This window comes from Maylandia zebra, linkage group LG8 (assembly GCF_041146795.1).
Source record: "Maylandia zebra isolate NMK-2024a linkage group LG8, Mzebra_GT3a, whole genome shotgun sequence".
NCBI lineage: Eukaryota > Metazoa > Chordata > Actinopteri > Cichliformes > Cichlidae > Maylandia > Maylandia zebra.
In genome coordinates this window covers 4456295-4483525 of record NC_135174.1, presented here as the reverse complement: position 1 = coordinate 4483525, position 27231 = coordinate 4456295, and the positions used below count along the sequence as shown (strand labels likewise).

General features: G+C 40.3%; 3 protein-coding genes across 11 annotated transcripts in view; 1 reads left to right on the top strand and 2 right to left on the bottom strand.

Annotated features, from left to right (window-relative positions):
- Nucleotides 1-24: 24 nt before the first annotated feature.
- On the bottom strand, nucleotides 25-6970 carry kdelr2b (KDEL endoplasmic reticulum protein retention receptor 2b). Its single transcript, XM_004569696.6, has 5 exons — nucleotides 6679-6970; nucleotides 4594-4694; nucleotides 4204-4362; nucleotides 1924-2176; nucleotides 25-1067 (listed from the first exon to the last, which is right to left on the bottom strand). Exons 1-5 carry the CDS (start codon nucleotides 6767-6769, stop codon nucleotides 1033-1035), a joined length of 639 nt encoding a protein of 212 aa, XP_004569753.1. The 5' UTR covers nucleotides 6770-6970; the 3' UTR covers nucleotides 25-1032.
- A 2635-nt stretch (nucleotides 6971-9605) lies between these two features.
- mettl9 (methyltransferase 9, His-X-His N1-histidine) lies at nucleotides 9606-19267 on the bottom strand. Of its 6 annotated transcripts, none has more exons than XM_012924251.4 (6): nucleotides 19187-19267; nucleotides 16669-16824; nucleotides 15472-15662; nucleotides 15192-15401; nucleotides 10819-11003; nucleotides 9606-10728 (listed from the first exon to the last, which is right to left on the bottom strand). In XM_012924251.4, the coding sequence occupies exons 2-6, from the start codon at nucleotides 16756-16758 to the stop codon at nucleotides 10502-10504; spliced, it is 903 nt and encodes a 300-aa protein (XP_012779705.1). In that variant the 5' UTR covers nucleotides 16759-16824; nucleotides 19187-19267; the 3' UTR covers nucleotides 9606-10501. The 6 variants fall into 6 exon arrangements, with proteins under 6 accessions (XP_012779705.1, XP_012779707.1, XP_012779706.1 ...); XM_012924253.4 differs by having other exon boundaries at nucleotides 16669-16802; nucleotides 19187-19217; XM_012924252.4 differs by lacking the exon at nucleotides 19187-19267 and adding an exon at nucleotides 17004-17159.
- A 1192-nt stretch (nucleotides 19268-20459) lies between these two features.
- Nucleotides 20460-27231, top strand: part of LOC101484206 (caskin-2) — a 57446-nt gene continuing 50674 nt past the window's right edge. For all 4 annotated transcript variants that reach the window (XM_014411679.3, XM_076887205.1, XM_014411676.3 and 1 more), the window contains exons 1-2: nucleotides 20460-20529; nucleotides 23348-23804. In XM_014411679.3, coding sequence (XP_014267165.2) covers nucleotides 23711-23804 — 94 coding nt within the window. In that variant the 5' untranslated portion in view covers nucleotides 20460-20529; nucleotides 23348-23710. The remainder of the gene's footprint in view (nucleotides 20530-23347; nucleotides 23805-27231) is intronic.

Sequence of the window (27231 nt, the reverse complement as noted above, 5' to 3'; positions counted from 1 at the left end):
GGGTCAAATTATGCACAACAGGTAGAACTTTCTACAGACTGTTTATTGGAAACCAGCAGGAAGATTAAAAAATAAATACATTTGCAGCTAAAAGGAAAAAAAAAGACCTCTGCAGTGGGACTTCACACACAGCACATAACCAGTGAGTTTATGCATCTCAAACATATAAAAGGAACCATTTGAAATGATGTATAATTACAGGTGGCATCGGTCACTTTAAACGAAAGCAATTAACGGTGAGTTCACTGACTTTCTTCACACGTTTGTTTACTCCTAATATGGACAGTGCTTCATATGGCGACGGAGAATACACTGAGGATCTAATGCCCATCATTTCTGACAGCATTTGAACCAAAATATATTCTAAAGTTACCTTCAGAGTTGCTTTGATTTTGAAAAAGAACTATTTATGGCATCTACTACTATTTTTTTTTTTCCACCAAAAGGCATGAGCAGCAGTCATTACAAATGGGAATGCATACTGGCCAAAAACAGAACGGCAGAATCAAAGTTATGGGATTCAATACAAGCCGCCTCAGTCAGATTTAGAAAAAAACAAAAACAAGAACAAAGAGATTTTATTTTGATTGCAAATACTATTAAAAATGCTCAATAATATCCCACCACAAGAAGTCTGCTTCTATATCATACAGTGCCAAATCACAGGCAATTTTATCTCCCGAGCTCCATCGATGTGTCGAATCTCCAGATCACACATTTTATGTAGAAAACATTTCTCGCTTTTTTTCCCCTTCCGTTATACAGAGTAATAAAAAAAGTTAAGGCAAGATGCATCAAACAGAAATCTGCAGGCCAAGGAGCAGCTGCTGAAGGTGTTCCAATTCCACTGATTCTGGATCAGCCAGTGGCTCCTGCTAGCTCTCTGTCTCAGGCATCTTACACTGGTGGGAGGGGAAGAGGAGGAAGTGACTGCTGATATTGGGGGAATGGGGCTGTCAGAGGTGTCTGCTGCCCCTCCTCCTCCCCTCCAATTGCCCGATTTGAGTCTGCCAAAACACTCTTCTTTGGCACTTAGGCTGGCAGACTCAGCTTCTTTCCTTTCAGTACTGAAACCAGACAGGACAGATTTATGTTAAACATATTAGACAGGGAGCATTCATCACAAGAAGACACACTGATGGATTGATTTTTTTCAGTTTAGTGTTTTTGCTGCCTGAGACTTGAACACCAAAACTTATATGAAAACTATTTCATCAACATTTGTTTTAACATCAGTGTAGTTAAAGGGAACTTATTATACCTGAATTATTTAAAGCAATCAAAGGGATGTGAAGAAGCCACTGCTATTTATATCCAAATGTCTATGCACTGTGTTTAAGAGACATCAGCTGAAGTCGACCTATTATTTTGATGAACACCAGTTTCTACCACAAGATGGTGGAGTGACTATATGTACTGTCCAGTGTGCTCTGAAACATGAGTGTAAAGCCTGGTTTATGGCCACTGCATTGGTTGTGTTGTTTGTGATGTCACCAGTGAGAAAAGAAAAAGGAAGTCGTCTTAAACTCATATTAAAAACTCAATAAATGATGAAGCATCGAGGGCGTTTCTGAATTTTTCATTATAGTGATGCAGTAGTTGATATGACAATGCATCTCTTCCTGATACTCTTTTGTAAACAAGACAGTTATGAACTCAATGACATCAATTTATGGACAAACCTTAAAAGTTTAGGATTGCAAATGATGAAAAAAAAAAACCCAAAGAAAAAAAACAAAACACTACACACAGTAAAAACAAAATGTTCAGATTGGAGAATCTAATCTTGTGCTCATGTTTGCTTTGTCCTTGAAACAAGTTACAACATATCTGCACTGCTACCATTAAAGAGATTTTCAACTTTGGTTTGAACAAATATATATTTAATTAAAAAAATGAAATGAAAAATGCAGCAGCACTCACCTTTTGTTACATACAAATAGAAGAAGTCGCAGTAGAGGATGGTCTGCACCACTCCAGCAACGATGGCAATCATATCAAAGAACCCCTCAAAGTAGAACCTCCATATCCAGTTGATGAGGTAGAGAGCTCTGTACAGACCCAGGAAGAACAGGTAGTGGGTGGTGATGGTCTCAGCTTCTCCCGTCTTACTGATCATGAAGAGCTGAGGTAGGATGGCCACTGACTCCAAGTAGATAGAAAATGTCCACAGGATCTGAGGTGGAGGAAATGGATGGCAGAGTGTTAGCAGTGATGTGTGTTTTAAATTTACATACAGAGATTTTATCATGTTTGCCAGTGTTGAATGGCGGGCATAACTGTGAGTACTTGGGCAAATGTTAAAGTGATTTTCCTGGACTGAAAATCAAGCTCACAAACACACTCTGCAAGTCAGTGTGTTGCAAATACATGAAAAAAGAAAGCATGCACATGTAAACAAACCAGCCAGAGGCACGGTAAAAGAAATCAAACTGAAACATAACCCTTTTTTCATAGTAAGTCTGCACTGGTGCATGCATGCTGCATGGCAGCTGTCTCACGTGACTGAGTTTAACATGTATGTGCATCCTGTTCCCTCTATAGAATGAAGTGCTGGGTGATTCCTCAGACTTTGGTTTCAGTTATGATTTTCTCTCCCAAAGATTTTGAAAACAACTTTGTTTGGACCTAAGTTGGGCTACATGTCAGTCACGGATAACGCACGTGATCTAGGCTTTGAAGGAGGCATACTCCGTTTCCTCCATGTCCGTGGTATAAGATGCAAAAAACGTAGCCTAGTGAATGATGGTAATGCAGCATACAGCGACCCACATCAGGTAGAAAAGTGCACATTTGTTTCCAGTTATGAAATATGTCATTAACTCTGAACGCTGAATTAAAGCCAAGAAACTTTCCGAGCCATAAACAGCACCCAACACGGCTGCCTTTGAGAAGTTTTAAACAGAGCTCCACCACAATGATGGAAACTTGAAGCTGGGTTATATCATACCGTTCACGGTAATACTGGTATAATTTTGGGCAACGATAGAAAAATGAAATATCGCAATAGACTATGGGTAAAACGCGCATGCGCAGTGCCTTTGTTTTCATACGCACACGTCGGAAAAAGCATTGCGGCGAAAGCAAATCGTTGAATGAAACGGATGAACCAGAACTGGTTTGTAAAAATGCTGCAACTTCAGTGGTGTGGAACTGGTTTAGCTTTCGTCCATCAGATACAAAGCAAAGCACTATTTTTGGTAGCGCATGCTAGCGGGCCCTCGTTATTAAAGTGTTGTTTGGAAAATACGGCACACTTAAAATCAATCCTTTGATTTTTCTGAAAGTCGACAGTGCCCCTTATAATCCCGTGTGCCTTATGAATTCTGGTTGTGTTTACTGACCTCGAAATGATTTTATGTAAACGGCGCTTCAAAACCTGTCAAATGTTTTAGTACGACTTTGCTGAGCTACGAACCCGCACTGCTTGATGGATTGTTGGAGCATTACAGCTAACGTAGTCAGGAGCCTGGCGGAGTGATACGTACTGTGCTTCAACATAATATTACCGTATCGTGTGTGTATGACCTCTTTTTAAGTTTTGTGGATATTACACATGGTTATGCTGAGGATATGTCGGCCAATTTCCACTGGAAATGCCTTTTGGTTAAACTGTCAGCGAGGAATTTGCATTTGCACTGTTAATTTTTTATATAACTTTAATTCACATTAAACAGCTGCTTGTTTAAGTGAAAATACATTGATGTTTTTTTTTTGCACTAATAAAGTTTTGGAGTTGTAAAGTATTTTGTCTAGTGTCAGTTATATCGTTATTGCAAATTTTCAAATGTATATCGTGATAAATATTTTTGGACGTATCGCCCTGCTCTACTTGAAGCACCATGTTGCTGTTCAGCACATGAGGATTCCCATACCTGCTGCTCTGTTAATAGTTCGACACTACCATCTATGGCACTATGACAACACAGAAGCAGCATGAAAGATCGACTGCTCTTAGATAGTTGGCTTATAGGTGCTGCAGAGAGCCTGTCATAGTAGGAATCAATCTAGATGACAGCCCTCTTTTGTCTTCCATAACTTGCATACCAATTTCTCCTCGCTTCTTCTTTTTTTACATTATCTATTCTTTTTTGGAGTCTTTGAGTAGTTGTGTCTAATAACAGTCATTTCAAGATTTAACAATATAGTCATGAATTTTATTTTATCATAGAGCAGCCCTGGCTGTGTGTTTGAATGTCTGACCTCCAGAGGAGAGAAGTCATGGTTAACCAGGAAAGCCAGGCCACCAACAGGGACGACCAGGAACTCCACTCTGAACGTGTCATGGTTTCCATCATAAGTTGCCTTGAACTTCATGTAGATCAGGTACACAGTGGCGTATGAACATCCGATGTAGATGATCTGAAATATAAATGGGAAAGCATTAAGACTCTCGTGACCTAATGGCCTGAGGTACTTGCAGTTGTGCAGCATGGACACCTCGTACAAGCCTACCACAAATTATTTGGCAGCTGTATCGTTTAGCAAACACTGACATGTTGGGCCTGGTGTACCGGTTACGCCCACACTGTGTTCATTGCTTGGATGGAAAATGCTGCAGGATGTGATGATGAGAAGGGGGCAGGATCTTACCTTCATGGTGGTGTTGTAGAGAGAGATGAACGATGTGAGCAGGTCAAGGTATCGAGTGGTGAACACCAAGGCAAACAAGATCTGACTCTTTCCCGAAATACCTGTGAAAGACAGCACAAAGTATTTTAAACTTAACATTATAATGTTTTACTCCCTATTATATGGTTAGTATAGGAGCAGAGGATATTATATAATTGGAACAAGTATCTGGTATGTTGTCATGTGACAAAACCTGTTTTTTTTTTTTTTTTTTTTTTAAATCATCTGATACTATAAAGGCCAAGAGTTTTTCCACCTCATTCATGCTCAAATAGCTGCACTACTATTACTCACTAATAACAGAAATCTTCCAGTGAGTTGATTTTAAACGTTAAATGCTTGTTTTTGAAGTTGTACATAATCAGAGCTCTGGAAAAAGCCACCAGAGTATTCCCCCATGGAAACACAAATTGTGAAGCTGCTTGGAACAATCTAACGTTGTATGTTCTGCTACTCCCATTAAGTGTGCTCCAACAACATAATTGTTTAAAACTAAACTAAAAACTTGTGTAATTATCTGAGGTTTTGTACTTCCTGATATTCATGTATTGTTTTATTCAATTATGGCTCCTTTATCAAGTTTCATTTGAAAGTTTTATCACCTTTACTGGTCCACTGTTTGTGAGTCATTTCAATTTATTTCTGCTTCTTTAAGTATTGTTAAAGCAGCCACTCCCATTAGGATGTAAAGGGATAAAGGCAATCACTCAGAAGTACTTTGATTTGCAGGAACAAATAAGCCTAAGGCAGAGATGTCTGGGGGGGCAGAACTAGTCCACCAAATGTCCAATCTGGTCTACACACAGACAACTCATGTGAATTATAGATTCAACTTGAATTGAAAAACATGCAATACCAAAAAGTTGATTCTGTTCATCTAAACGTAGTGTTTTCAGTGGGAGAAACGTTTTGTCATTCATCCAAGTGACTTCTTCAGTCTCAGCTGACTGCAGGTTTCCCTAACCTTACAAACACTACATTTGCATATTGACCAAAACTAGCACCACATGAACATAATCGATTTTTTGGGATTTCTTTACCTGGATGATTGAGCATGCATCAAGACACATGCAATAAGACTTTATGTTAGAGTGTGCACTTTAAAAAATGCATTGCTTGCTGTTCATGATCTGTTAATAAATGTCAATTAATTAACAGATGCAATGGCTTACTTGCACTTCTCTACATTAAAAAACACAGGCTATTATGCAACTGCTTTACTTGCTTGCTCAACTTGTAATCAAATTACATTGTTTGTAACCCATTAATGAATTCAACAGTCCTCTAAGGACACCAGGTGATCCAAACCTTGTTAGCACTTCAAAGTCAATTATTCGTTTTGTTCGCCTTTACACTCTCACACACCATTGTGTGGTTTAATCTAGGTATGGCTCCCTTGCAGTGATAGCAACCTAACCTTTGGCCACAGCAATAACAGGAAAAACAAAGTTTCACAGAATGCAGGAATTTACTTTTCCCTCAAAGACCTGCTGGACTTGCAAGCAAAAACATTCACCCAGTCACCGACTTTGCATGTGCAGACTCGGGAGCACTCGATGCTGCCACGTCAGAGAGGTCATACCAGGCTGTAGTAAAGCAAGTCACAGGAACAGTAAGGCTGAAACGTGGAACTAGCTTAGTGTCAATCAGGTGAAATGACGAAGCCAAACTATCAAGTACTGTGGCCCTCAGGTCCCCCATCTAACGCTAGTTTGGGGCCAAATGGACTGTCAAGACAAGCTAGTAGCACAACTGATGACAGAACCACATAACAAGTTTCAGGGTCCTATTCTTAAAAGGCACAGTGACAGCCGCGGGAGTGGTTGTCATTACTTGATGACAAAACATACCGCTTGAAATGGACAGGACTACTAGCCAGCTAGCTAACATTAGCCAAAAGCTGGCTAATGAGTTCCAACTAACTACAGATAAGTTCCACGGTGGACAGCTTTCACTTCTCCTCAAACTGCTAATTACACGAGAGGACACATGCTGTGCCTACTAAGGTTCGCTTAAACTCTTAAGTTAAAGACTTTGGCTACTCACCGGCACAAGACCTGGTTTTCCATATTTTTAGCAGCAGGATGATGATAGCTGCTAAGTGGGAGAGGTCGCCGGTTAGCCTGAAAATATTCATGTTTGCAGGAACGCGGCAAGTAGCAGGGCGATTCTAGATTCTCTGAAGAACTCTGCCTGTCTCCGGCAACGGTTTTTTTTTTTTCCTATCCGACAGCGCTGAATGACACTGTGATGTTAGAATAAACGGTTTCTGGGTCCAGAAGATGGGAAAATGGCGAGTCAAGCGCGACGTGGCTTGGGGACGTGGCCAAGACCGCAGTATCCAATGCAAGACGGGAAACTCTCTTGGTCCCAGCCAATCAGGACAGAGCGATTGGTAATTTGCATAAACTATGCTGGAGAAAACGTTGCCTTGAAGTTCTACGAAAAAAGAAAGTAAATACAAGTTTCCATTTTCCCAGTTGCAATGGTCAAGGAAACGAACCAGGAAATCAGCGTCTATCCTTTACTAAGACACGTGTAAATACCGTAATTGTCGGGCTATAAGCCGCTACTTTTTGCACAAGCTTTGAACCCTGCGGCTTTTAGTCAGGTGCGGCTTTTCTATGGATTTTCCATGATTTTTGTGATATCGTAAGACGATTTGTTTTGTTTGTTCCGCTGTTGTACGGCACTACGTTGCCTGGCGGAAGGATCGGGGTTCAAGAGTGGTAGTGATGGGCAGATGAAGCCCCATGAAGCACTGAAGCTTTTCATCCAATTGGTTCACCCCAACGCGAAGCTTCATGAAGCTTCATTTGCTCTAGCAGGACACCTACTGGACGTAAAAATAATAGCTGGCATGAATTTGAAGAGTGTGGCATTTTGCACACAGCCTGTAAATGTCAACAACAAAAGGAGTGTGTAAAACACCTATAGTGTAGTGATGGCAGTATACTGTGTATATTTATGCTGGCAGTATGGAAAATGATTATTTGCGGCAAAGTTCGAACCGCTTCATGAACCAGTCACGTGGTACAGCCGGGCAGCGAGGCTTCGGACGTCATCATTTTCAGCTCCTCCCATAAATGAAGCAAGCCTCGATACGCGCTTCGCGGAAACGCCCCCTCCATTACTCGACACACGCTCCGAAGCCTCGATACAGAACGTCCCATCACTAAAGAGTGGTATGTTAGTCACATGTCCGTCCGCCAGGCAACGTAGTGCCATACGAAGTAGCGCGAAAAACAAACTTCAAAGTAGCGCTACGCATTCAGCGGGAGGCGTGGATGACGAGCGGCGATAAACTTGCGAAAAGCAAGTTATGCCCAACTCCACCGGTGGATTCTGACAGCGTGGAAAAGATCCACGATCACCAACGGATTTTGAAGGGCTGGACTGCTGCATGATGGAGAGGAGGACACCGCCACGGCCCTTCTGAGGGTGTTCGACTCTGACACTGACAACGAGGATTTCTTTGGTTTTGAAAGTGACAACGAAGGAGAGAAGCGGAGAGTGGATGACGAAGCCATCCTGAGCCTGTTCGTTTCCGACACTGGAGAAGAGGACTTTGGTGGTTTTAGAGCGCAGGAAGAAGAGAAAGATGGTGAATGACTGACTTTTCTTCTTGTTAAAGCCGTGTCACTGCACCTGAGCCTAAAAGGTAGTCCGAATCTATTTTTCTGGTGTGCTGTAGGTTACTGTTATGTACTACATGTGCAAATATGTACCCATAACTTGTTTTTCAAAATATTAATAAAAGGGGTGTGTCTCCAAACAGCCATCTCTTTCCTGACAATTCCCTTTGTGCATATTCTCTTACATATGATAAGTCAACATTGAAACACCTGCGGCTTTTAGTCAGGTGCGGCTAATGTATGTACAAAACAGGATTTTCCCCTGATTTTAGCTTGTGCGGCTAATATTCAGGTGCGCTTTGTAGTCCGGGAAATACGGTACGTGGAGTTAAATTTTACTTTAATATCCAGTTTCATTCAGGTGGTACTATGTTCATCCTATTTATAGCCTAGTTGTAATTCGTTATATTTTGCATAGTTTAAGATTTTCTGTAACTTGTATTTTTCTTTTTAATCTTCTCATATTTATTGGCTATACCTACTGGAGTCAAATTCCTTGTTTGTTTGCACAAATTTGCCCAAATAAAGATGATTCTGATGTGTAGTTAAATTCTCCTTATAAAACAGAATTTAACTCTACATATTGCTACGACACAGAATAAGTATTTTTTATACATATTGAGAAGAAGGTTTAACTACATTTACACAATTTGGGAGTAAGTTCTCTCCAAACATTAATTCCAGAAACTGAAGAGCTTATTTGCAGATTTTTAGAGGCAATCCTGTTTCGTCTGCAGCAGAGGTTGACTCTCAGGTGGTTCCTGTAATCAGCCATCTGCCCATACTCACGTACCAACTTTAAGCAGTCCTTGCCAAGTCCCCCAAAACTTGTTAGTGAAACATAAACACCCCATTATATGACCCCATATGCTCATTGTGCTTTCGCTGCTCCATTTTGCAAACCCTGACCAACCTTTTAAACAGGTACAACATGAGACTTAATGGCAAGCAGTACGTTGGAGTCTGGTAACAAGCAAGAGCAGAAATGCATTTCTTAAATATACATCAAATCAAAGATAATCCTTAAAATATTCAAGTAATGCCTACTTGCCAATCTTTGAAATATGTATAAAACCTTTGAGACCACAAGAGCAAATAAATAAAAAAAAAAAAAAACCCACAGAGATCTATTAAGAGTAGGGGATAATCTGATAGCTGGACTAAGTTTGAATCTGCTGTTTGGAAGCAGTGCATACATTTATAGTTCTCACAGAAGACTAGGCTTGGGATACACTAGTATTGAATTTGTTGAAGGTACAGATTGTCAAATTTCTTTGAGGCAAATATTATCTTACAGGAACGTCACTGCAGCATGACAAAAATAAAATTAAGCCAAGAAATGCTCAAAAGTGTATTTTATTTAGAACAAACACTTAGACTGCATTATGTGTGGCACATTTCCCCCCCCCCAAAAAAATTCATTCTGCACCATTATTTGAGCAGCATAGATTCAGGCCATAACATTGAGAGACAAAGTTTAATTCATAAACAGCCATAAATGCAGGGCTTGCTGCTACAGCATTGCTTGGAATAGTAAAACCAGTAGTTTACAAGTCAATGCGGTAACTAAGGCCTTGTCCATTTATATCATAGTTACATCTACTAGCACCAACAGGTATTTTATATCAAGAATTAAAGATTTAGATGTTATTGTCAAAGAATAAAGCTTTAATCTATTTTCATTAAAAAAAGAAAAAGAAAGAAAGAAAAGAACTAGCTTTGAACAGTCTACAATATTCTTTTTGTGGTCATTGAAGCTGGAATTCCATGGGCTCACTTTAAAAGTTCTGCTTCAAGTTATTGTAAAATTATAATGAACTGGCTACAAAATGGGTGTTTAAATGCCTTTCTTTCACTTGCACCATCTTCACTGTCTGATATTGGGTAGAAAATTTGTTGGGAAAAATAAGGGTCCAGTTAAACACCATCTCAAGAGGGTCCTCTGCATCAATACAGAATGATACTTCCAGTGAGCACAGGTAACGACAAAAAAAAAATCTCATGTTTTGTTGGTTGTGTAAGAGTTATGACATCAGAGTCCATTAGTGGCATTTTCTTATAGGCCAAATGCCTTCCAGATTTTTGGGTAGAGGTCTCACTAAACAAGATGGCTGGTGAACATTGAAACTATGTTACCTGAGCTTCACACCCGACTCGCCACTTCTAAAAAAGTCAAACACTGCGATTCAAGAATGCTCATGAAAATATAACTACATACTCTGTGCTTGTAGTACTCATGGAGCAGCCACTTGATCATCTGAGGACTTTAGAACAAAAACTGCATCATCAAGAAGGTAGTAATCTCTTGCTATGTCCCCTTCGCAGAGGTATGGCAATCGGGTGAAGGACTCCACCTCAAACCCCACCTTTCGGAAAACCTCATTTGTAAGACTGTTTACTTGCTCCTCCCAAGTCTTGCCTTGAATTTTTATGTATTCCCTGGGACGCTCCCATCTCCCTCCTGGGGAAGAGAGACAAAAAGAGGCTGCTTTATCTGGACAGAAAATGGTTACAGAGCATAACATACAAGCAGCATTTATTTTCAACTGACCGATTTCTAGCCAAGGTTGGAAAGGAATCACAGCAGCCACGATGAGTCTTCCCGTCCCTGGAACCAGTGATTGTCGGATGTCCTTCAGGAGATGCAGGGGATCGTCGCAGCGGTCGAGAAGGTTCAAACAGCTGATCACGTCATACTTAAAGCCTGTCTCCTGCCACGCATCTATACCCAGCAGTCTGATATCAACAGGAATTTAGCAGGAGAAATAAGCATTCAGTTACAAGAGATCATCCAATTCAATTCAATCTTTATTGGCAGACTTCATGTCCATAAAAACAAGACAAAACACACCCCCCCCCCCCCCCCCCCAAACACAAGGTATAAACCATTAATATATATATATATATATATATATATATATATATATATATATATATATATATATATATATATATATATATATATATATATGCATGCATTTGTAAAAATACAAAACCATAATATACATAAAACACAATTACTTAAAATAAATCAATAAATACACAAACACTTTAACCAGTGCTTTCTCAGACTGGAGTAACGGGAACCACTCACTGTTGGATCTGTAAGTGCTAAAATTATACTGTTACTCGAACAATCCAGTCGTTCTCTAAAATTGAACATTAGCTTTCTTAAAAGTGCTTTAAAAGTCCAAACACCCACAGCTACAAACATCTGGCTGGCAGGTATTTCACCTTTTTATGAACTTCAAGAGTTTTTTGTGCCAGTTTAAACAAAGGGAAATTTAGCTGTTTATCCTGCTTGGTTCTACATATCAAAACAGCACTTTTAGCAGCATTGTACTCAATGTCATATTGCACACCATATTCAGTACAGACATTAAGAAGATCCTGTAACCCAGCACTGCTTGGACTAAAAACAACCAGGTCATCTGCATACATAAGATAATTTATCAATGTTTTACCTAATATACACCCAGTGTTACAGGCTCTCAGCTGTATGGACAAATCATCAACATACAAATTAAATAAAATTGGAGACAAAATCCCACCCCGTCTAACACCATTGCTGACACCAAAGGGGGCAGAAATACTGCTTCCCCATTTAACCTGCATGTTCTGATGAGCGTACCAGTAGGAGAGAATCCTCACGATATACTGAGGAACTCCCCGTCTCTTCATTTTATCAAAAAGTTTTCTGTGGTTCACTCGATCAAAAGGCTTAGAGGCATCAATGAAACACATGAGGACAGATGAATTTTTAGCCCTATACAAACTAACCATTTCCTTGAGTGCATATATGCACATGTCAGTGCTGTGCTTTGGTTTGAAGCCAAACTGATTATCCAGAGAAGAGATGAACACACTAACTCTGTCAAACAAGATTCTTTCTAACACCTTAGATAAAATACTGGCTAGTGCAATTGGCCTGTAATTATCCAAACAGCTCACTTTTGCAGCTTTGTCCTTCATAACTGGTACCAGTAAAATACACAGCATTGAGTCTGGTAATATGCCATGAATCATAAACCCAGTGAAACAGAGTGCTACATGTTTTAAATGTTCTGCAGTGATGTGATCCAAACCAGAGGATTTATCATCAGACAACCTATGAATGGCTTCATATACTTCATGTGTCCTTACACTTATTGTGTCATTACTCATGTCAAAATTGTCCTCATATGGATCACTTTTTATACAGTTAAACAATGCACTGTAATGCTGTCTCCATAATGCTGCAATGTTATCTGCCCCAGAAACACCTTCAACAGTTGATGGTAGAGATGGTTTACAGTTATTAAGAGCTTTCACCTCTTTCCAAAAATCTGCCATATTATTACACAGCATTTTCCTGGCCAAAGAATCTGCTCTCAGCATTTGCTCATTTTTAGTTATAAAGCGAACAGCGTACTTATATCTGGCATTCGCACATTTTTTCTGTTCAAATTCTGGGCCTTGTTTAGGTCTTCCAGCCATGGCCCAACATTTATAAGCTATGCGAGCTTCATCATGGTACATGGATACATGTTCTTTCCAGCCAGGTCTGATGTTAGGTTTCTTATGCTTATATTGTTTATCAAGCAGTGTACCACTTTTATACAGAGCAGTCACTATATCATCATACATTGAGCAGAGTAAATGTTTATGCAGAGCTTTCTTACAGTTGACATCTTTGCACAAAATAGCTTCTTTGGGCAAAGAAATGTTGTTCAGATGTATATCGGTATTACTATGATAAGCTAAGAAATCATCTTCACTACATGCTGACCAGTCTAATTTTACACTGGTAGCAATATTAGCAATATTGTTTCCAGTTGTTGCTGGCATTTGTTCCAAATTCACAGTAAAACCAAAAGGTATATGATCTGACACAGTTACCTCATACCTAATAGTCATGTTTGCTAAAGCTGCATGTCCATCAGCTGTACAGATACAGTGGTCCAGCCATGATGTACTATGCCAGGCTTCACTTATGTATAGCCATCTGCAGGCAGTAACACTTTGGTAGACAAGATAAGATTATTAACTTGACAAAAGTGAGTTAAGTGTTTAGCAAACTGAGAACTGCTGTCTGTGAGATCAGCATTAAAATCACCCAAAACATATATGCTGTAAGTATCGTTGTCTTGAATAAATGCATTAATAAAAGCCAGCCTACTGAGGTATTCTTGCTCATTTTGACAAGATTCATAGGGAGTATAAATATTAAGAATGATAAAACTACTATTGTATACCAATACACCAGTCTACATCCAGTCTAATGGGCTTTATCACAGGGTCTATTTTTTTTGTCCCAAAGCACAGCAACCCCTCCAGGTATTCTGCCTCTGACTATGGCTGTGCTGAGATCAGTTGTTGATTCCCCCACTCCCAAAAAACTTGCATTTAGACAGTTAAGTTTTCCCAGGTCCTGTTTGGACAACCATGTCTCCTGCAAGCATAAAATGTCACATTCTGCAAGCAGACTGTCCACAACAATCCGTCGAGCTTTGTCCCCTGCACTCGGTCCCAAACGTAGACCACGACAGTTGTATGATAATATCCTAATAGACATCTTCATGTTAATACGTTGGTATCGCAGTTATCTCCCCTGCTGGATCCACTGAGCTTGGCACAACCGTACCGGGCTTACGAGGTTCATAAAAACGCCGGACCAGAGCCCCTTCAGGCCAGAGTTCAGGATTGTACATTTCACCTACATCATTACGTTCAGCAGTAACCTTGAAAGAGCCGAACCTGCTACGTTTAGTAGCAATTTTTTGACAGGTCACATCTCTTTTGAGTTTCTCTCTCAAATACAGAGCAAGAGTTTCTGCATCTACATCCAGGGCAAATTTAGTGGCAAACACGCTCACCAATTTAGTTTGCACAGTTCTGATTGTACTCACAGCTCCAGTGCCGATAATCGATACAGGTCCAGGCCTCTTATTGTGTCCAGTGGTAGCAGCATGCATTCCTGAACCCGAATTAACCTTCTCCAGCTTGAGACGAGGCTTGCCATTTTTCACAACTTTACTCCATTGTGGGGAGCATGTAGAAAGCACTGTCTCAACGGGATCCTCCGTTGTTGCTGTAGTTTCCATATTACGACCTGAGGCTGTCGTCGGAGCCCGATCTTGACCACATAGCAACATCTCCGGGCAAAATGCTGACACTGTGCTTGTCCCAGTCCTTGAAGCAGCCAAAGCTCTGGCTTCCTGCCTTTCACGCGGGCCGCCTTTACTTCGACTCCCCCACCGCTCCTCTGCGTGTTTCCCCAGGGGAAAGTGGGAAGCGGTCCCCGACCCCTGAGCATTCAGCGTAACAGGCTCAGCCGGTACCTCAGGCCGACACTCAAGAGCAGTCACACGTTGGTCGACCTCCACAGCATTGGTCATAACTTGCTCGCAGACATCCGCCTGTAGTTTAACTACATGTTTTAAAGCACCCACCTCAGCACACAGCTGGTCCATTCGCCGTAGTAGACAACACACATCCATGCTGGAGTATGTAACAGGCGGCAAATCATCCAGGTGATGAGATACAAATCTTGGGATATTCTCCCCACACTCATTCAGCACTTTAAGACAGAGTTTAATATTGTTGGCGTCTTTATGCTGTCCTTTATATCCAACGCACCGCTGTGAGGTAGTGGGGCAGAGCTCAAACAAAACTTTCTTGGAGGCTTCAATCCCCTCGGATTCAAATGTGTTCGTGGCCAACAACACAATTTCATCCTGACTTAAAGTTTTGATTTTTACAGCAAGGAAATTAAGTAGTTCATCCTCTACAATTACCCTTCCATCAGTTGTTTTATATATCTCTGGTTTTAATCGTGACCGTTTGAAAGTCGGAGCTACGTCTGCACCACCACCTGCTACATCCGCCATCCAAGATCACCCAGAACTTTCATTTAGTTTAACAAAACAAAAATCCCACACTTACTTGAATTTCTTCTTGCGGAGACGCCTTTTCATGGTCAATGACACTTCAGTTACATAGACCTCCGTGAAATGTGGTGCCATCACCTTTGTAACACCACCATCCCCCGCGCCGAGGTCCAATAGTCTGTCAGCCACCCAGTCTGGCTCGATCCGCATAAGCTGCTGGAACTGGTTCTTGGAAAACACGAACATAGAGCCGCGACCCAGAAACCTAAGAGGGAGCGCAAGTCAGGCAAAGATGGACTACAGGTGAAAGGAAGACTAGTGTGTAAAGAACTCACCCATTAATGGAGGTACGCGATACCAGCGGGCTGAGGACAGTTGAGACGAGAGAATAATAGATTTGGGTGAAGAGATACGTAGACTTCTCTTCACTCTGTTCCACAAAAGCCCTGGTGTCCGCATCCAGCTGGTTTTGGATAAACAGTGGCTGCAGTGATTCTTCCAGTTGGTCAGGGTTGCACCTGTACCACTAAACAAGTTTTAGAGAAAATATGAAATAATAAGGCACAGCTGAAAAGTACAGAAAACATACAGTTGCTGAATACAATCAAGTGAGCATTGAGGATAAGTCACAGTCATACACATTCTGAGTTCTCATTCAACACCAACCCTGCTGAGTGAACATGCTAACCTTGCTTTGGGCTGATTTGCTGGAGATCTTGTTGTTCCAGTAGTGTTACACTACATTTTATTTGCAAGATGTGCAGTAAGTGGGGGGTGTGTGCATGTTAAATGAAGGAACATGTTCTGCTTCAGAACACATTGTTCATTACAGTAAGATTATTATCAACAGTCAGTTTTTTTCCTTTCAAGCACCACAACCATATTATTCGCCCTGTTTATAATTGCGCAACACTTACAAGTCATCCACCGATACAACCCCGGTGTTGTGCCAAGTGATTTCTGATGTTTTCAATGTATACTTTATACATTTGCCTATACTGGTGAATATGCTGGGCATAACAAGATTTATGAAGAAGTTGTATATAAAATGAAGAAATGACCTGTTTTGCAAGTATATTTATGACTGTGTTAGTGCACCTACATTTTAAATCAATGCAGTTCATATGTTTATAAAACTGTTGTATGTGTTGAAATAGCCAGATCTCCCTTTACAAAACAAAAACAGACATTTTTGATGTCAGTGACACTTGAGCTGATACATAAGCGCTATATATAAAAGTCACTTTGCCAAAAACGCACATATGTCTACATTGTGACAGGAATGTAGTTCGTGGCTCAAAATTACCCTGTCATACCCACGAGAAACTTCCTTGACATCCTGTTCACATATTATAGATCAGCAGCTTAAATACAGGCAATAATCTTTGGGCTGGAAATCACTTTGGCAAACGATCACTTTTTAGTCCAACATCTGCACAATTGATTCCAACTTTTCAGTATTTCACAAAGCCTCGTTTTACCCTTTACAGAACCCCCGCAGTCGTGACAAGGACCATTCGCAGGTAACCTACCTTTGTAACGTCTATCGTATCCAGGTCGCTCAGCATGTTCACCAGGAGAGAGCGGACAACCGGATTTCGGATGTACTTCCCGGTCCACATCCTCTTGATTGAGAGCAGAAAGGCGACGTAACCTACGACCCACCCTACAAAGAGCAACTTCCTCAGCTGCAGAGGACACATAATGAATAAAGTCTTGAGCAGAAGAGATGACAGAAACCGAGAGAGAAGAGGCAAAGTGGCCAGAGTGCCGCGGTTAATATTAGATGGTGTTAAAGAGGCGAACAGCAGCCACTTGCAAAGCAGCACGCAGAGGCATGTGTCCGGTTACACGACGGCAAACTAACCTGCGGGGGCAAGCGGAGGATTCAACAAGGCCTGTTACCATGTACTTAATCCCACTGTCAGCTTATTACATTTAACTCAGTGCCATCTAAGTCAATGCTTTGTCTTCTTTTGGCTTTATTGGAGGCGTTTAAACCGCTTATGCGCGCTTTACCGCCACCCTATGCTTAGGCGTGTCCATTAGACGTGCCAAACCTAAAAAACCCGTTTCCAGCACCTATCACCTCATTATTTAAAACTCAGCATTTATTTAACGCGCCCGTGAATCATTTCCTGCAATATGTAAACGTTTTCCAGTAGTTTCCTCCCCAAACCACGGCTACATGACATCACCTGTTAGTGAAGTTCAATTTTTAAGCTTTGAGCCAGTGTTCGCTGTAGTCTTGGCACTGTGCAGCCAGGCGTGATGGAAGGTTTGATCTGACCGAGAAACAAGAGCATGCTCACTTGCTAACAAATGGCTGACCAATGAACAAACCCTGGATATGCTTCTGTACTATAAGACTAGAAATGTGTAAATGCACTGCATTTTATTCAACAGCCTGGAAGTAGAAACCAGTCTCAAATGGGAATGTTTAAAGAGGTCAGAGCAAGGGAACGCGGGGCCAGTTTTCCACAGACTCCTGGTATCCTGCAGTCTTTTGACAGAGTCACCCTCCGCCCATAAACAGGAGCATGTTTATGGTCTGATATAAAGGCTGTTCGACTCTAGGAATGTTTCCTCTAGAAATCTAGCAAGGTCTAAAAAAATATAAATAAATAAATAAATTATTTTTGTCGGTTACTTTCACCAATGAGCAAATATGTGAATTTTTCCAACCAAGCTAGCAGGCATCTAAATAGTACACAATTTTGTCCAAATACAGTTACTTCTGGATCAAAATCAAATGCACAACAACACAGTGGCTATTTCTGTCTTTTTTTAGTTGGCATTGATTATACGAAATATGAAGACAATGCAATGTTGCAAGGCCTCAGTTTCAGATAAGACTGCAAAAGCAAAATGGGGCACTGAAAGAATCTAAAGCAATATGGGACAATTAAATTTTTTAGAATTAAAACTTTAATGCCAACAATTCATCCACTGAACTAAAATGAGTCTCACGTTCCCTCTTGTGGCGTCTCAAACTCTATTAGAGTTTCAGCAATATACAATACACGAGAAGTCTTGCTGTGGGTAACAGACAGCCGTGGAGAAACTTTGATTAACTGATTGAATCAACTTGGGCATCATGTCATAATTCATAAAATATGTGCAAAAAAATTTCTGCAAGAAAACACTCTTCACCAGATTACCTCTAAAATGCTAACGATGTAAAAAAAATTTTTTGGGTCATTTAGCATCAGTTTGTCATTCTTCTGCAGTGGCTCAAAGTTGTGAGAAGCTTTACTTTAATTTCATTTGTCTTGCTGAGAGAAGCATCTCACAGAATTCTGTATAAAAGTCTGTCTAGACATTGTTTGAATGAGTTTTTCTTACTTTAGGTTTCAAATAATTGAAACACAACTGCACTATGTCCTGTTTTGCTGCTCAGGAGAACTTTTCATGCTTTGCATGGTTAGAACAGCCAGCAAGATGAGTCACATTCCTCAAATCAGTCTGCATGGTTCCCAGTGACTGACCTTGGAAATAAAGAGTTTATGTTCATCTCTAGCCTGTTTCTTTCCCAAAGGGAATACTGCATGATAATCCTAACAAGGCCGTGCACACAAAAACAAACTCCACTAAGAATAGTTCAAATAGTGACATTGTGAAAGATATCCCAGATGAATTCACTCAGGGCTTTTAAAAACAAAGCTCAAAAGCAACCTTTTTGAATTTGATCTTCAAATGTCTCCTTTCCAAAGCTAAAAACTGCTGGAAGCTGTCACTCATTTACATTTATATCGTTTAGATAAAAAACGAAAATCTTATAAATAAAAATGTAACTAGAACCCAAGAGAAGTAGCAGTGGAAGCCTTCTTTGTTGTGAAAAAATGTTACATTTTAATTTTTATTAAAGACTATATTCTATATAACATTAAAGTATAGTACAATGTCACACTTAAATTAACAGAAAGGGAAGTGTGCACACCTTTCCTCGACATAGACAAACGCAACCAACAGGCTCTCTGGGAGACATTTCTACAGCAGTGAATGCCAAGGAATTACACGGACTTTGAAAACGCAGCATGTGTTACATACCCCGACGGCGCGCGAAGAGATGAGGCGTTACCTGCACCTACAGAAGTAAATGAATCTCAAAGTCTACTACTACAGCTATTTATTTCCGGGGCTAATGAGCAGAGAAAAAGTGGGCGTGGTTGACCGAACCTGTTGTCTGAAGACCACTTGATGCCTTTGACTTCTTATGTGATAATTTTTCTCGTCTTATTTTGACCTTATGCTTTATAACTTTCTAGCTCCTCTTTTCATCTCACAATTTGCCATTCTATCTTCTCATCTGCATGTTTTGTCTCATCACTTAGATTTTCCCCTCATAATTTTAAACAATTTGTCATACCTTCATTTTCTTTTCAGTTTTTCAAAACTCTCACCATTTACCTTTGTGATTTCATAATGATAGTTTTATTTTTAAAAACGCTGATCATTTTAGCTGATCCTTTTAACATGCAAGTCAAATCATGATAATTTCTATAAATCATGACTAACTTTTTTGGTTTTTAACATTTCTGGATTTGGTTTTTCTTTTTAATGGCCGAAATGGACTTTTATACAAGACTGTAAACGCGAGGTAACAGAAAATCGCGCTGCCTTGGATTTGACTAGGAGTAATGTTAGTAGCAGTGTTTCATCAGCAGATGTCGCTACTACATCACTGCTCTGCTAGCTCTCGCTCACTCTTCTCACCAGCAGGGTCCACTGAGGGAAATAAGCTTCTAACAAGACTTACTTAATACTGACTAAAAATGGTCTGAGGATTTAACTCACACTGCCATCACACAAACAGTCAAATTTAAATTCGTCAAGAAAAACAAAACAAACAAAAACAACTATGGCTAAAATAAGCAATTAAAGTATATAAATGGGGGAAATGGCTCCTTAGTAGCGAGAACTTTGCTTTGAAATAATAGTAATAATATTTAGTTTTCATAATTATTAATAAAAAACAACTTTTGTTTCAATATGATGGTCATACAGTAGGCTGGTTACTCACCTCCGTTAAGTTAACCAAACCGAAGAAGGACGCTAGATCGAGTTGTGTAATTTTCCCTTCATAATAAAATCATATAGAAGTGGAAGTCAGACAATCCAAGGGTTATTGCTCAGTGGCGTCAGAAACTGACGTTGAATTTTCCGGTCCGAACATAACTCTGTGCCATCTGATATTGAAAACAAGCAAAAAACAAAGGAAGTTTGACAAGCAAGAATCCAAGACTTGTTGCGCAACTTTACTTTGAAAGTTTCTACCAGAAGTTGTGTCAGTGTTCGCGGGTCTCTTAACGCTGTAAGTCCGTCTCGCGCTACCCTGAGCGCTCTTCTTGCTCGGTTGTGAGCTATCCTATTACACCGCCGTAGTTGAGCAGGTGAGAACCTTTTCCCTTCTTTAAACCTGTTCATTGTGAACAGACTAAAAAGAGACGGACTCGGTTAATAGAAATACGACAGGATTATAGTAGGAAGGACAGTAGTTGGGACACCTTGATAGTTGAGATTGGTAACTTGGCGAACTAGATTTGAACGATGAGAGCAGACGGCAGTCCCAATGAAATGCGTTCACAAGTCGCATGATCATGTTTTTTTCACTTACAGGCAAACAGCTGAAAATGTACGATAACTTTGAACGAGCTATTGGCGTTTTCCAGTAAATTTCCCTGGTCGGCAAGGACCTTGTTTTCATAAATCACCAACTTTCAGGGCTTTTTCCATCCATCTGTGCTTCACGGTGGTGGAAGAGGGTGTTATAGATTTGTGATGTTGATGAGATGCCGATGTTTTGATTTCATAAAGTTCTCAGTTTTTTGTATATTGCATTCGTCCGTTTGCTGCAGTGGGATGTAAATGAAATTGTCCCAGTGAAGAATAGAGGTTTGGTCTGCTTGCTATTGAGCTGAATATTGCAGAGAAAATTAGGTCTACAACATATACATGTAGTATATTAGACTATATTAGACTGAAGAATTTCTCGTACAGTGTAGTGCAACTCAAGGATTTGTCACTTATCACTTTGGTCATCCACGATCAACTACAGTGTAACCCTACTGAAGTAAGCTCTCTATCCACTTTAGGCCAACATGCCAATTTTGACTTTCTTGTTTACATTCTGCATTGCTCATGTTAGTGATGGGCTGTGCAGTTGTTTCTGCGTGTAGAGGTGCATGGCTAGTTTTAAACCATGTGCATTGGCATCTATTGCTGGGCTACCCTGCTGCATCATCACCTAGAAGTCTGCAGCAGAATAGCTGAACTAGGTGGACATCGTGCCTGCAGAGCACTATTTCATCCAAGACAGCCTCCTCCAGACTCAGATTGTTTTGTTTTGCATACAGACAGAATCTAATTGGACACTGTTTGACTCTGTGAAAAACCCTGTTTAATCTGCCTCAGTGGTAAGTGTAGAAACCCAGGGAGGCTGTCTCTATGTTTCCCTGAGATCAATTGTATGGTCACTTTGTGTCCCCCTAGTCTGCACTTGCTAACCCGCACATCTGTGATTTTGAACAAATTGGTTCTGAAGTGGCTCTGCCTGCTGCTTTTTCTCAGAGAGAAAAACACAACTTTTTCTCCCAATAACGTAAGCTGGCAGAATGCCTGGCATTGCTTCACTGAAAAGATGCTTCCTCTTAAAGGTCAGGGGGATGTTATCAGTGAACGGAGACCATGTTGCTGCACGGGAAGAGTTGGAGATTAGTTGCACACTCCAGAGGGACCTGGCTTCCTGGATCAAAGAAAACAAACAAATGCTGGGTCAAGTTTAAGTCACTTGCTTATTCTTGACTGTATTTAACTACTGAAAATTTGCTTATTGATTTCTTGGAAGGGATTGCATTTTATTTGCCTGTTGAATTAGACAACTTTCTTCAATTAGAGCTTGATAATTGTTTTATATTAAAGGATATCAAATAATGGTGCCATTGTTTATTAGGTTTCACAAAATGCTTACTAACTTATCATGATACCTGTATAAGCTGAGCACTTTTAGCGCTTTTTTAAGTTTTCATTGATGTTTATCTGTTGTGCCACATCACTGGACTTTTATAGTCTCCAAAGAGGTAAATACATTTTCACACAAGTCATAATATTTCAACTAAGGGAAAAAAAAATCCATCAGCTAGATTTCCCAGAGACCATGAATTCTCTCTTGATGTGATGAGCAGTTGGAAAAGGAGGACAATATTACTGATGCTGTTTGAGGGCAGCTCAGATTGTATCGTTCAGATCAGAATTTCTATAGAGACAGGAGAGGAAAGGGCTTGGAGAAAAGTAAGTGTTGGTAGGTTCTCATGCTAAATTGGGAAAATATGTTGCTTTAACTCATTTCCAGCTACCTGTTCTACTCATCCTTGTATTACTGGCTATTTGGGGTGAATAGCTGTGGTTTTCCAGTTTTACCTAATTCACGCATGTAATGAAAGGCAAAACTTTAAGCATGACTCAAAAGATTCCTATGCATCACCTTGCCTTGGACTGGTTTACTGTGGAGTTCATCACCCCCTACAAGGTTTGCCAAGCCCTCCACCTACAATAACCTACATCTCCAACAAGCCTTTAACAAACCTACAGCAGCCTCCAGCTACAGCAAGCCCTCCCATGACCTAGGCTCCTTGCTTGGTAAGGTGTTTCAGGCACGTTGAACTGGGAGGAGACCCTGAGGTTGAACTGGGAGGAGACCCTGAGGTAGACCTGGTTAGACTGGAAAAGATTATGTCTCTCAGCTAGCATGGCCCCATAGAAGCTGGAGCAGGTACCTGGGAGAGAGAAGTCTGGGCTTCTCTGCTCAGAATGCTGCACCTACAACCTGGAAATAGATAATAGGTGGAAAACGAAAACATGGATATAACTCCGGTGTAGACACTGCTTGACTTTGACAGTCTGTTTAGATGTAATGCATACTCTGTGGCACTACCGTAAACATCTGTGTTATAAAACATCCATGATACGAGTCTGCTCATCCTCTTCTTCAGTGGTTCAGTGTCACTGGCTGGGGGAATCGGCCCGACTGCTGATGGTTTCTACAGAACAATGTCAGAAAGCTGTTGATAATTGACCGTTTTTAATATGAAACGGTGCATTTTTTGGGACTGTGTGGTAATGCTCTTTTCACTGGCTGTATTTTTTTTAAAGTTACTGTGAACTCAAAGTGATTTCATTCTGTTCTTTCTTTCCTTTGCTTCTACTTGGCAGTGTCATGGCAGGTTGGGTTGCAGCTGCTTCCAGTTTGTCAAAAACAGACTGTGAACATTATGCTCAGTCCTGCGAGCAAGTAAAACTGCTACAGAGCTTACTGTAACTTCAAATCAAGGTCATCATCAGGAAGCCAAACAGCGATCAGAGATAATGGAAATAAACATTAGTGACAAGAGGAAGAAGACGTCCTTGACCACCTCACCTGATGCGCTGTTCCCTCTAGATGCTGCTCAGTCCTGCATTCACCCGCCTCACCTCATTGCTGGGAATTAGCAGCTACCTGTAGCTGAAAAGACAAGACAAAAAAGCCTTGGCGGCTGCCTGCGATCAGTTTGTGTGTCTGTGGTTAGGTCTGTAATCATGGGAAAAGAACAGGATCTGCTGGTGGCCGTGAAGAGTGGAGATCTCCTGCTGGCTCACAAGCTTCTCTCTAAAGTCAAGTGCAATAAAAGCAGTAAGTATGGAAAGGGTGGGGGATTGCTTTTGTATGACTATTGTGTTTGTTCTTTGCTCAGAGCCTGGGAATATATATTGTTTACACTGTGAAATCCAACTGAGATAGCAATGGCGGAGTTCCTGCCATCAGTGTTGTTGCTTACTAAACCAAGTGGAGTCTCTTTGTGATAATCACAGGATCAAGTTCAGCAGCAGACCACAAAGCGTGGCCCTCCCTCTGGCATTTAGTTTGGGGACAATTTGAAACTAAGTGGATTCAAACTGCGGCACAACACGAGCTAATCTCCTAAATGCAGACCCCAGCAGCTCCTGCCTCTTGCTTTGTGGGGTTTACGGGGCTTTCTTTGAGTCTTATCTGCTTAGATTTGAATTGGCCGACAAGCAAGCTCTCTTTATAGTTGCATTGTTTTAAATGACAGGGTTCTCCCTTATCCACGTCTGGGGAGAGTAGAGGCCAAACAGACTGTGAAGCTGAAGCTGCCTCTGTTCATGGCGTTATCTGCTCTGGGCTTTCATCAGGATGGTTGGCTGTTCAGTGACGAGTGCTGGGAACAAAGCTGTGGCTGTCAGGAAAAAGCCTGTTATACACTTTGCACACTACACAGGCAGCGAGCATTGCTTTGTAGAGAATATTAAAAGTGATATTGTCTGTCTTTGTGCTGGTGTGTATTTCTGTTCATGAAAAACCAGCGACTGTTAGACTGGCTGAGGCAGTGCAGCAGGGGAAAGTGAATGAGTAATGTTCTCTGCTGTTTTCTAAACGACCAGCGAGGGTGGCCTGTAGCAAGTGCTGCATCTGTTATCAAAATGCAGCTTTGGAGCAAAATACAAAACTGTGGATGTTCATTTACATTTTTCTGTTTTTGCTATGAAGTATGAAATGGTTACATACAAGCAGCCCATGTAGGCTAAACTGTTAACCAGTCATTTCAAAGCAGCTACCCTGCAATGCTGAAATCAGTTGCATTTAAATGAACTGCAATTAACTTATTTTAACTGCAAATTCTATGACAATTTAGTATATGGTTAAATTCTGTGATGCCAGCTGTAGATGCTATATCTGTAGATGCTATATATATGTGTATAAATACCACCCTGAGAAAAATTCAAGTGCCCTTTCAACTCAGCTGCCGATTGATGTTTGCCGGCATTAAAAACGACCATGTGCTCGTGGGGGATGATTGAAAATAGTAGATGGGTTTTTTTTTAGCGAAAGGGGTTTGAAAAGTTGCAAAATTAGGTGAAAGTTGCAAAGTTGCTCAAGTTGCCTGCATTGATGAGATGAACATGGGGTTAATTTAGAGAGGAGGGGAGAGCGAGGGTTCACAGAGAGTGAAAGCAAAAAGATGCAAACAGCGGGACAGCTTTTGTCAGCAACATCTCTATTAATATTTTAAAGACAACAGCAGCAATAAAGCAACAGCACACTCCTTTGACTGAATGTGGCAGTCCATGTCGAGGCAACTCTTTCATTTCTTGTATTTAAAAAAAGGTGAAAGCAATCCAGCATTTAAACTGACATCAGAGAAAGAAAGTATTCATGTAATTTTTAGAAACTCCACGTTAAACTACATGTGCAGTTACAAATTTCAAACTGAAGTTGTACATATGTAAAGTGTTAGCTAAAATACTGAATAAGTGTTCAACAAGCAATCTACTCTATATAAGGACACAAAAATATATAAAGAAGACAAACAAATGTATGAATGCATAGAAATATGTATATTAACAGAGGTGTAAATCTATAAAAAGTAGAATTAAATTGATCAAATTAATTACCTTTTTATATCCATGTTAACAGTATGTTTTAATGTGCAATATTTAATTTGGTATATGCTTTTTTTAAGCACAGTTAGGCTTTACAAATGTATTAGTGTCGTGTATTCTTTGCAGCATATCCTCTGGTTTTGTGTAGTGAAAAAAAAATACTCTCATTACTCATTTGCTTGTGTGCTAAGTAAAACTTCAGGCTGTACTAGACCTGATGGGAGAATTTGCACACTTTTATGCTTTCCACCAGCACAATAAGAGCACGAGTGTGATATTGCTGTTCAACAAAGTGTGTATCTGTTGCACCAGTGGACTGAAAATTGTGTTTGCTGGGATCAGGACTCACAATTTAATATCAGTGATGGAGTTGTTTGTCATTTTTGTCAGAGCCTCCACTGTCTGACAGCAGCTACGCAGATCCCTGGAGCAGCAGGGAGCTCTCTGATGTTGACCTGAATTAGCTAACATTTACACAACTGCTTATCGATATGAACAAATCAATCTGAATTCTTAGTGACCTGCTTTGAAACTCCCTATGATAATACTAGATTAGATAGTTGCCATTGGTGCTGGATAGTAAATCAGGGGATCATCAGAGGCACTCAGGTTTCATGCTAAAATACTTAAACATATTGCTATAAACCTTATTAAAATGGTCATTTCTGCTGGAATTCAAGTTTCAAAAAGTTTGACAATTGCTTGGGTGGCTGAAGCTAAGGTGGTAGAGCAGGTCACCTACAAACTGGTTGGTGGTTCGATCCCTGTCTGCTCCAGTCTGCATGGCAAATATCTGTGGGCAAGATAATAACCCCAAGTTGCTCTCTGATGCATCCATCTGAGTATGAATGTGTGTGAATGTTAGATAGAAGAGTGTAGAGAAAAGTGCTTGTGCGAATGGATGTATGAGGCAAGTTGTGTAAAGCGCTTTGATTGCTCAGATAGAGTAGAAAGGCACTATAAAGGAACTTGTTCATTTACCATTGGTGAAATTTGTCACACTGCATACCTAATGCAGTATAATAGATATTCCTCTCCATCATATTAATGATGGAGAGGAATATCTCCAAAATATAGACTTTTGTGGTGCAGTTTGTTGTAAGTCCTTCTCTCCATCTTCTATACTTGTCTGCAGCAGCAAAATATATCTTATCAAGGCTAAAGTTGGATTTATTCCGGTAACCTGGCCAGAGGTGGTTGGATGTCTTCATTATTATGATTATCATTATTATTTTATCATTTATGGTGTTCCTTGTTTTCCCTTTTTAAACATTTGAAACATTTAAAAAAAATTAATTAAAGAAAATTAAATTGTACCCAGTAAATACTGGGTACAATGTGATCTTTTTGACAATCATATTAATTCCCTCTAAAATTATGAGATTATTGTTTTTACCAAATGTAGCAATTCTGAGATATAGTTGGCCATTTTTACTTTATATTTAGACTGTTATTTTCCATCCTTCATCTGACTGTAAGACACAGTAGGAGCTGTGCTGTTCCTGTGTCTCACTTTTACTTCTCCCTGCAGCCTAAAAATGCTTTTGTAAAAGAAATGGATGCAAAGCAGAGAACTGATCATGGGATTGTTCCAAAACACACTGTGATACATCTGGTAGAAACACAGATGGGTGGGTGTGATGAGCTCTGGCGCCTCA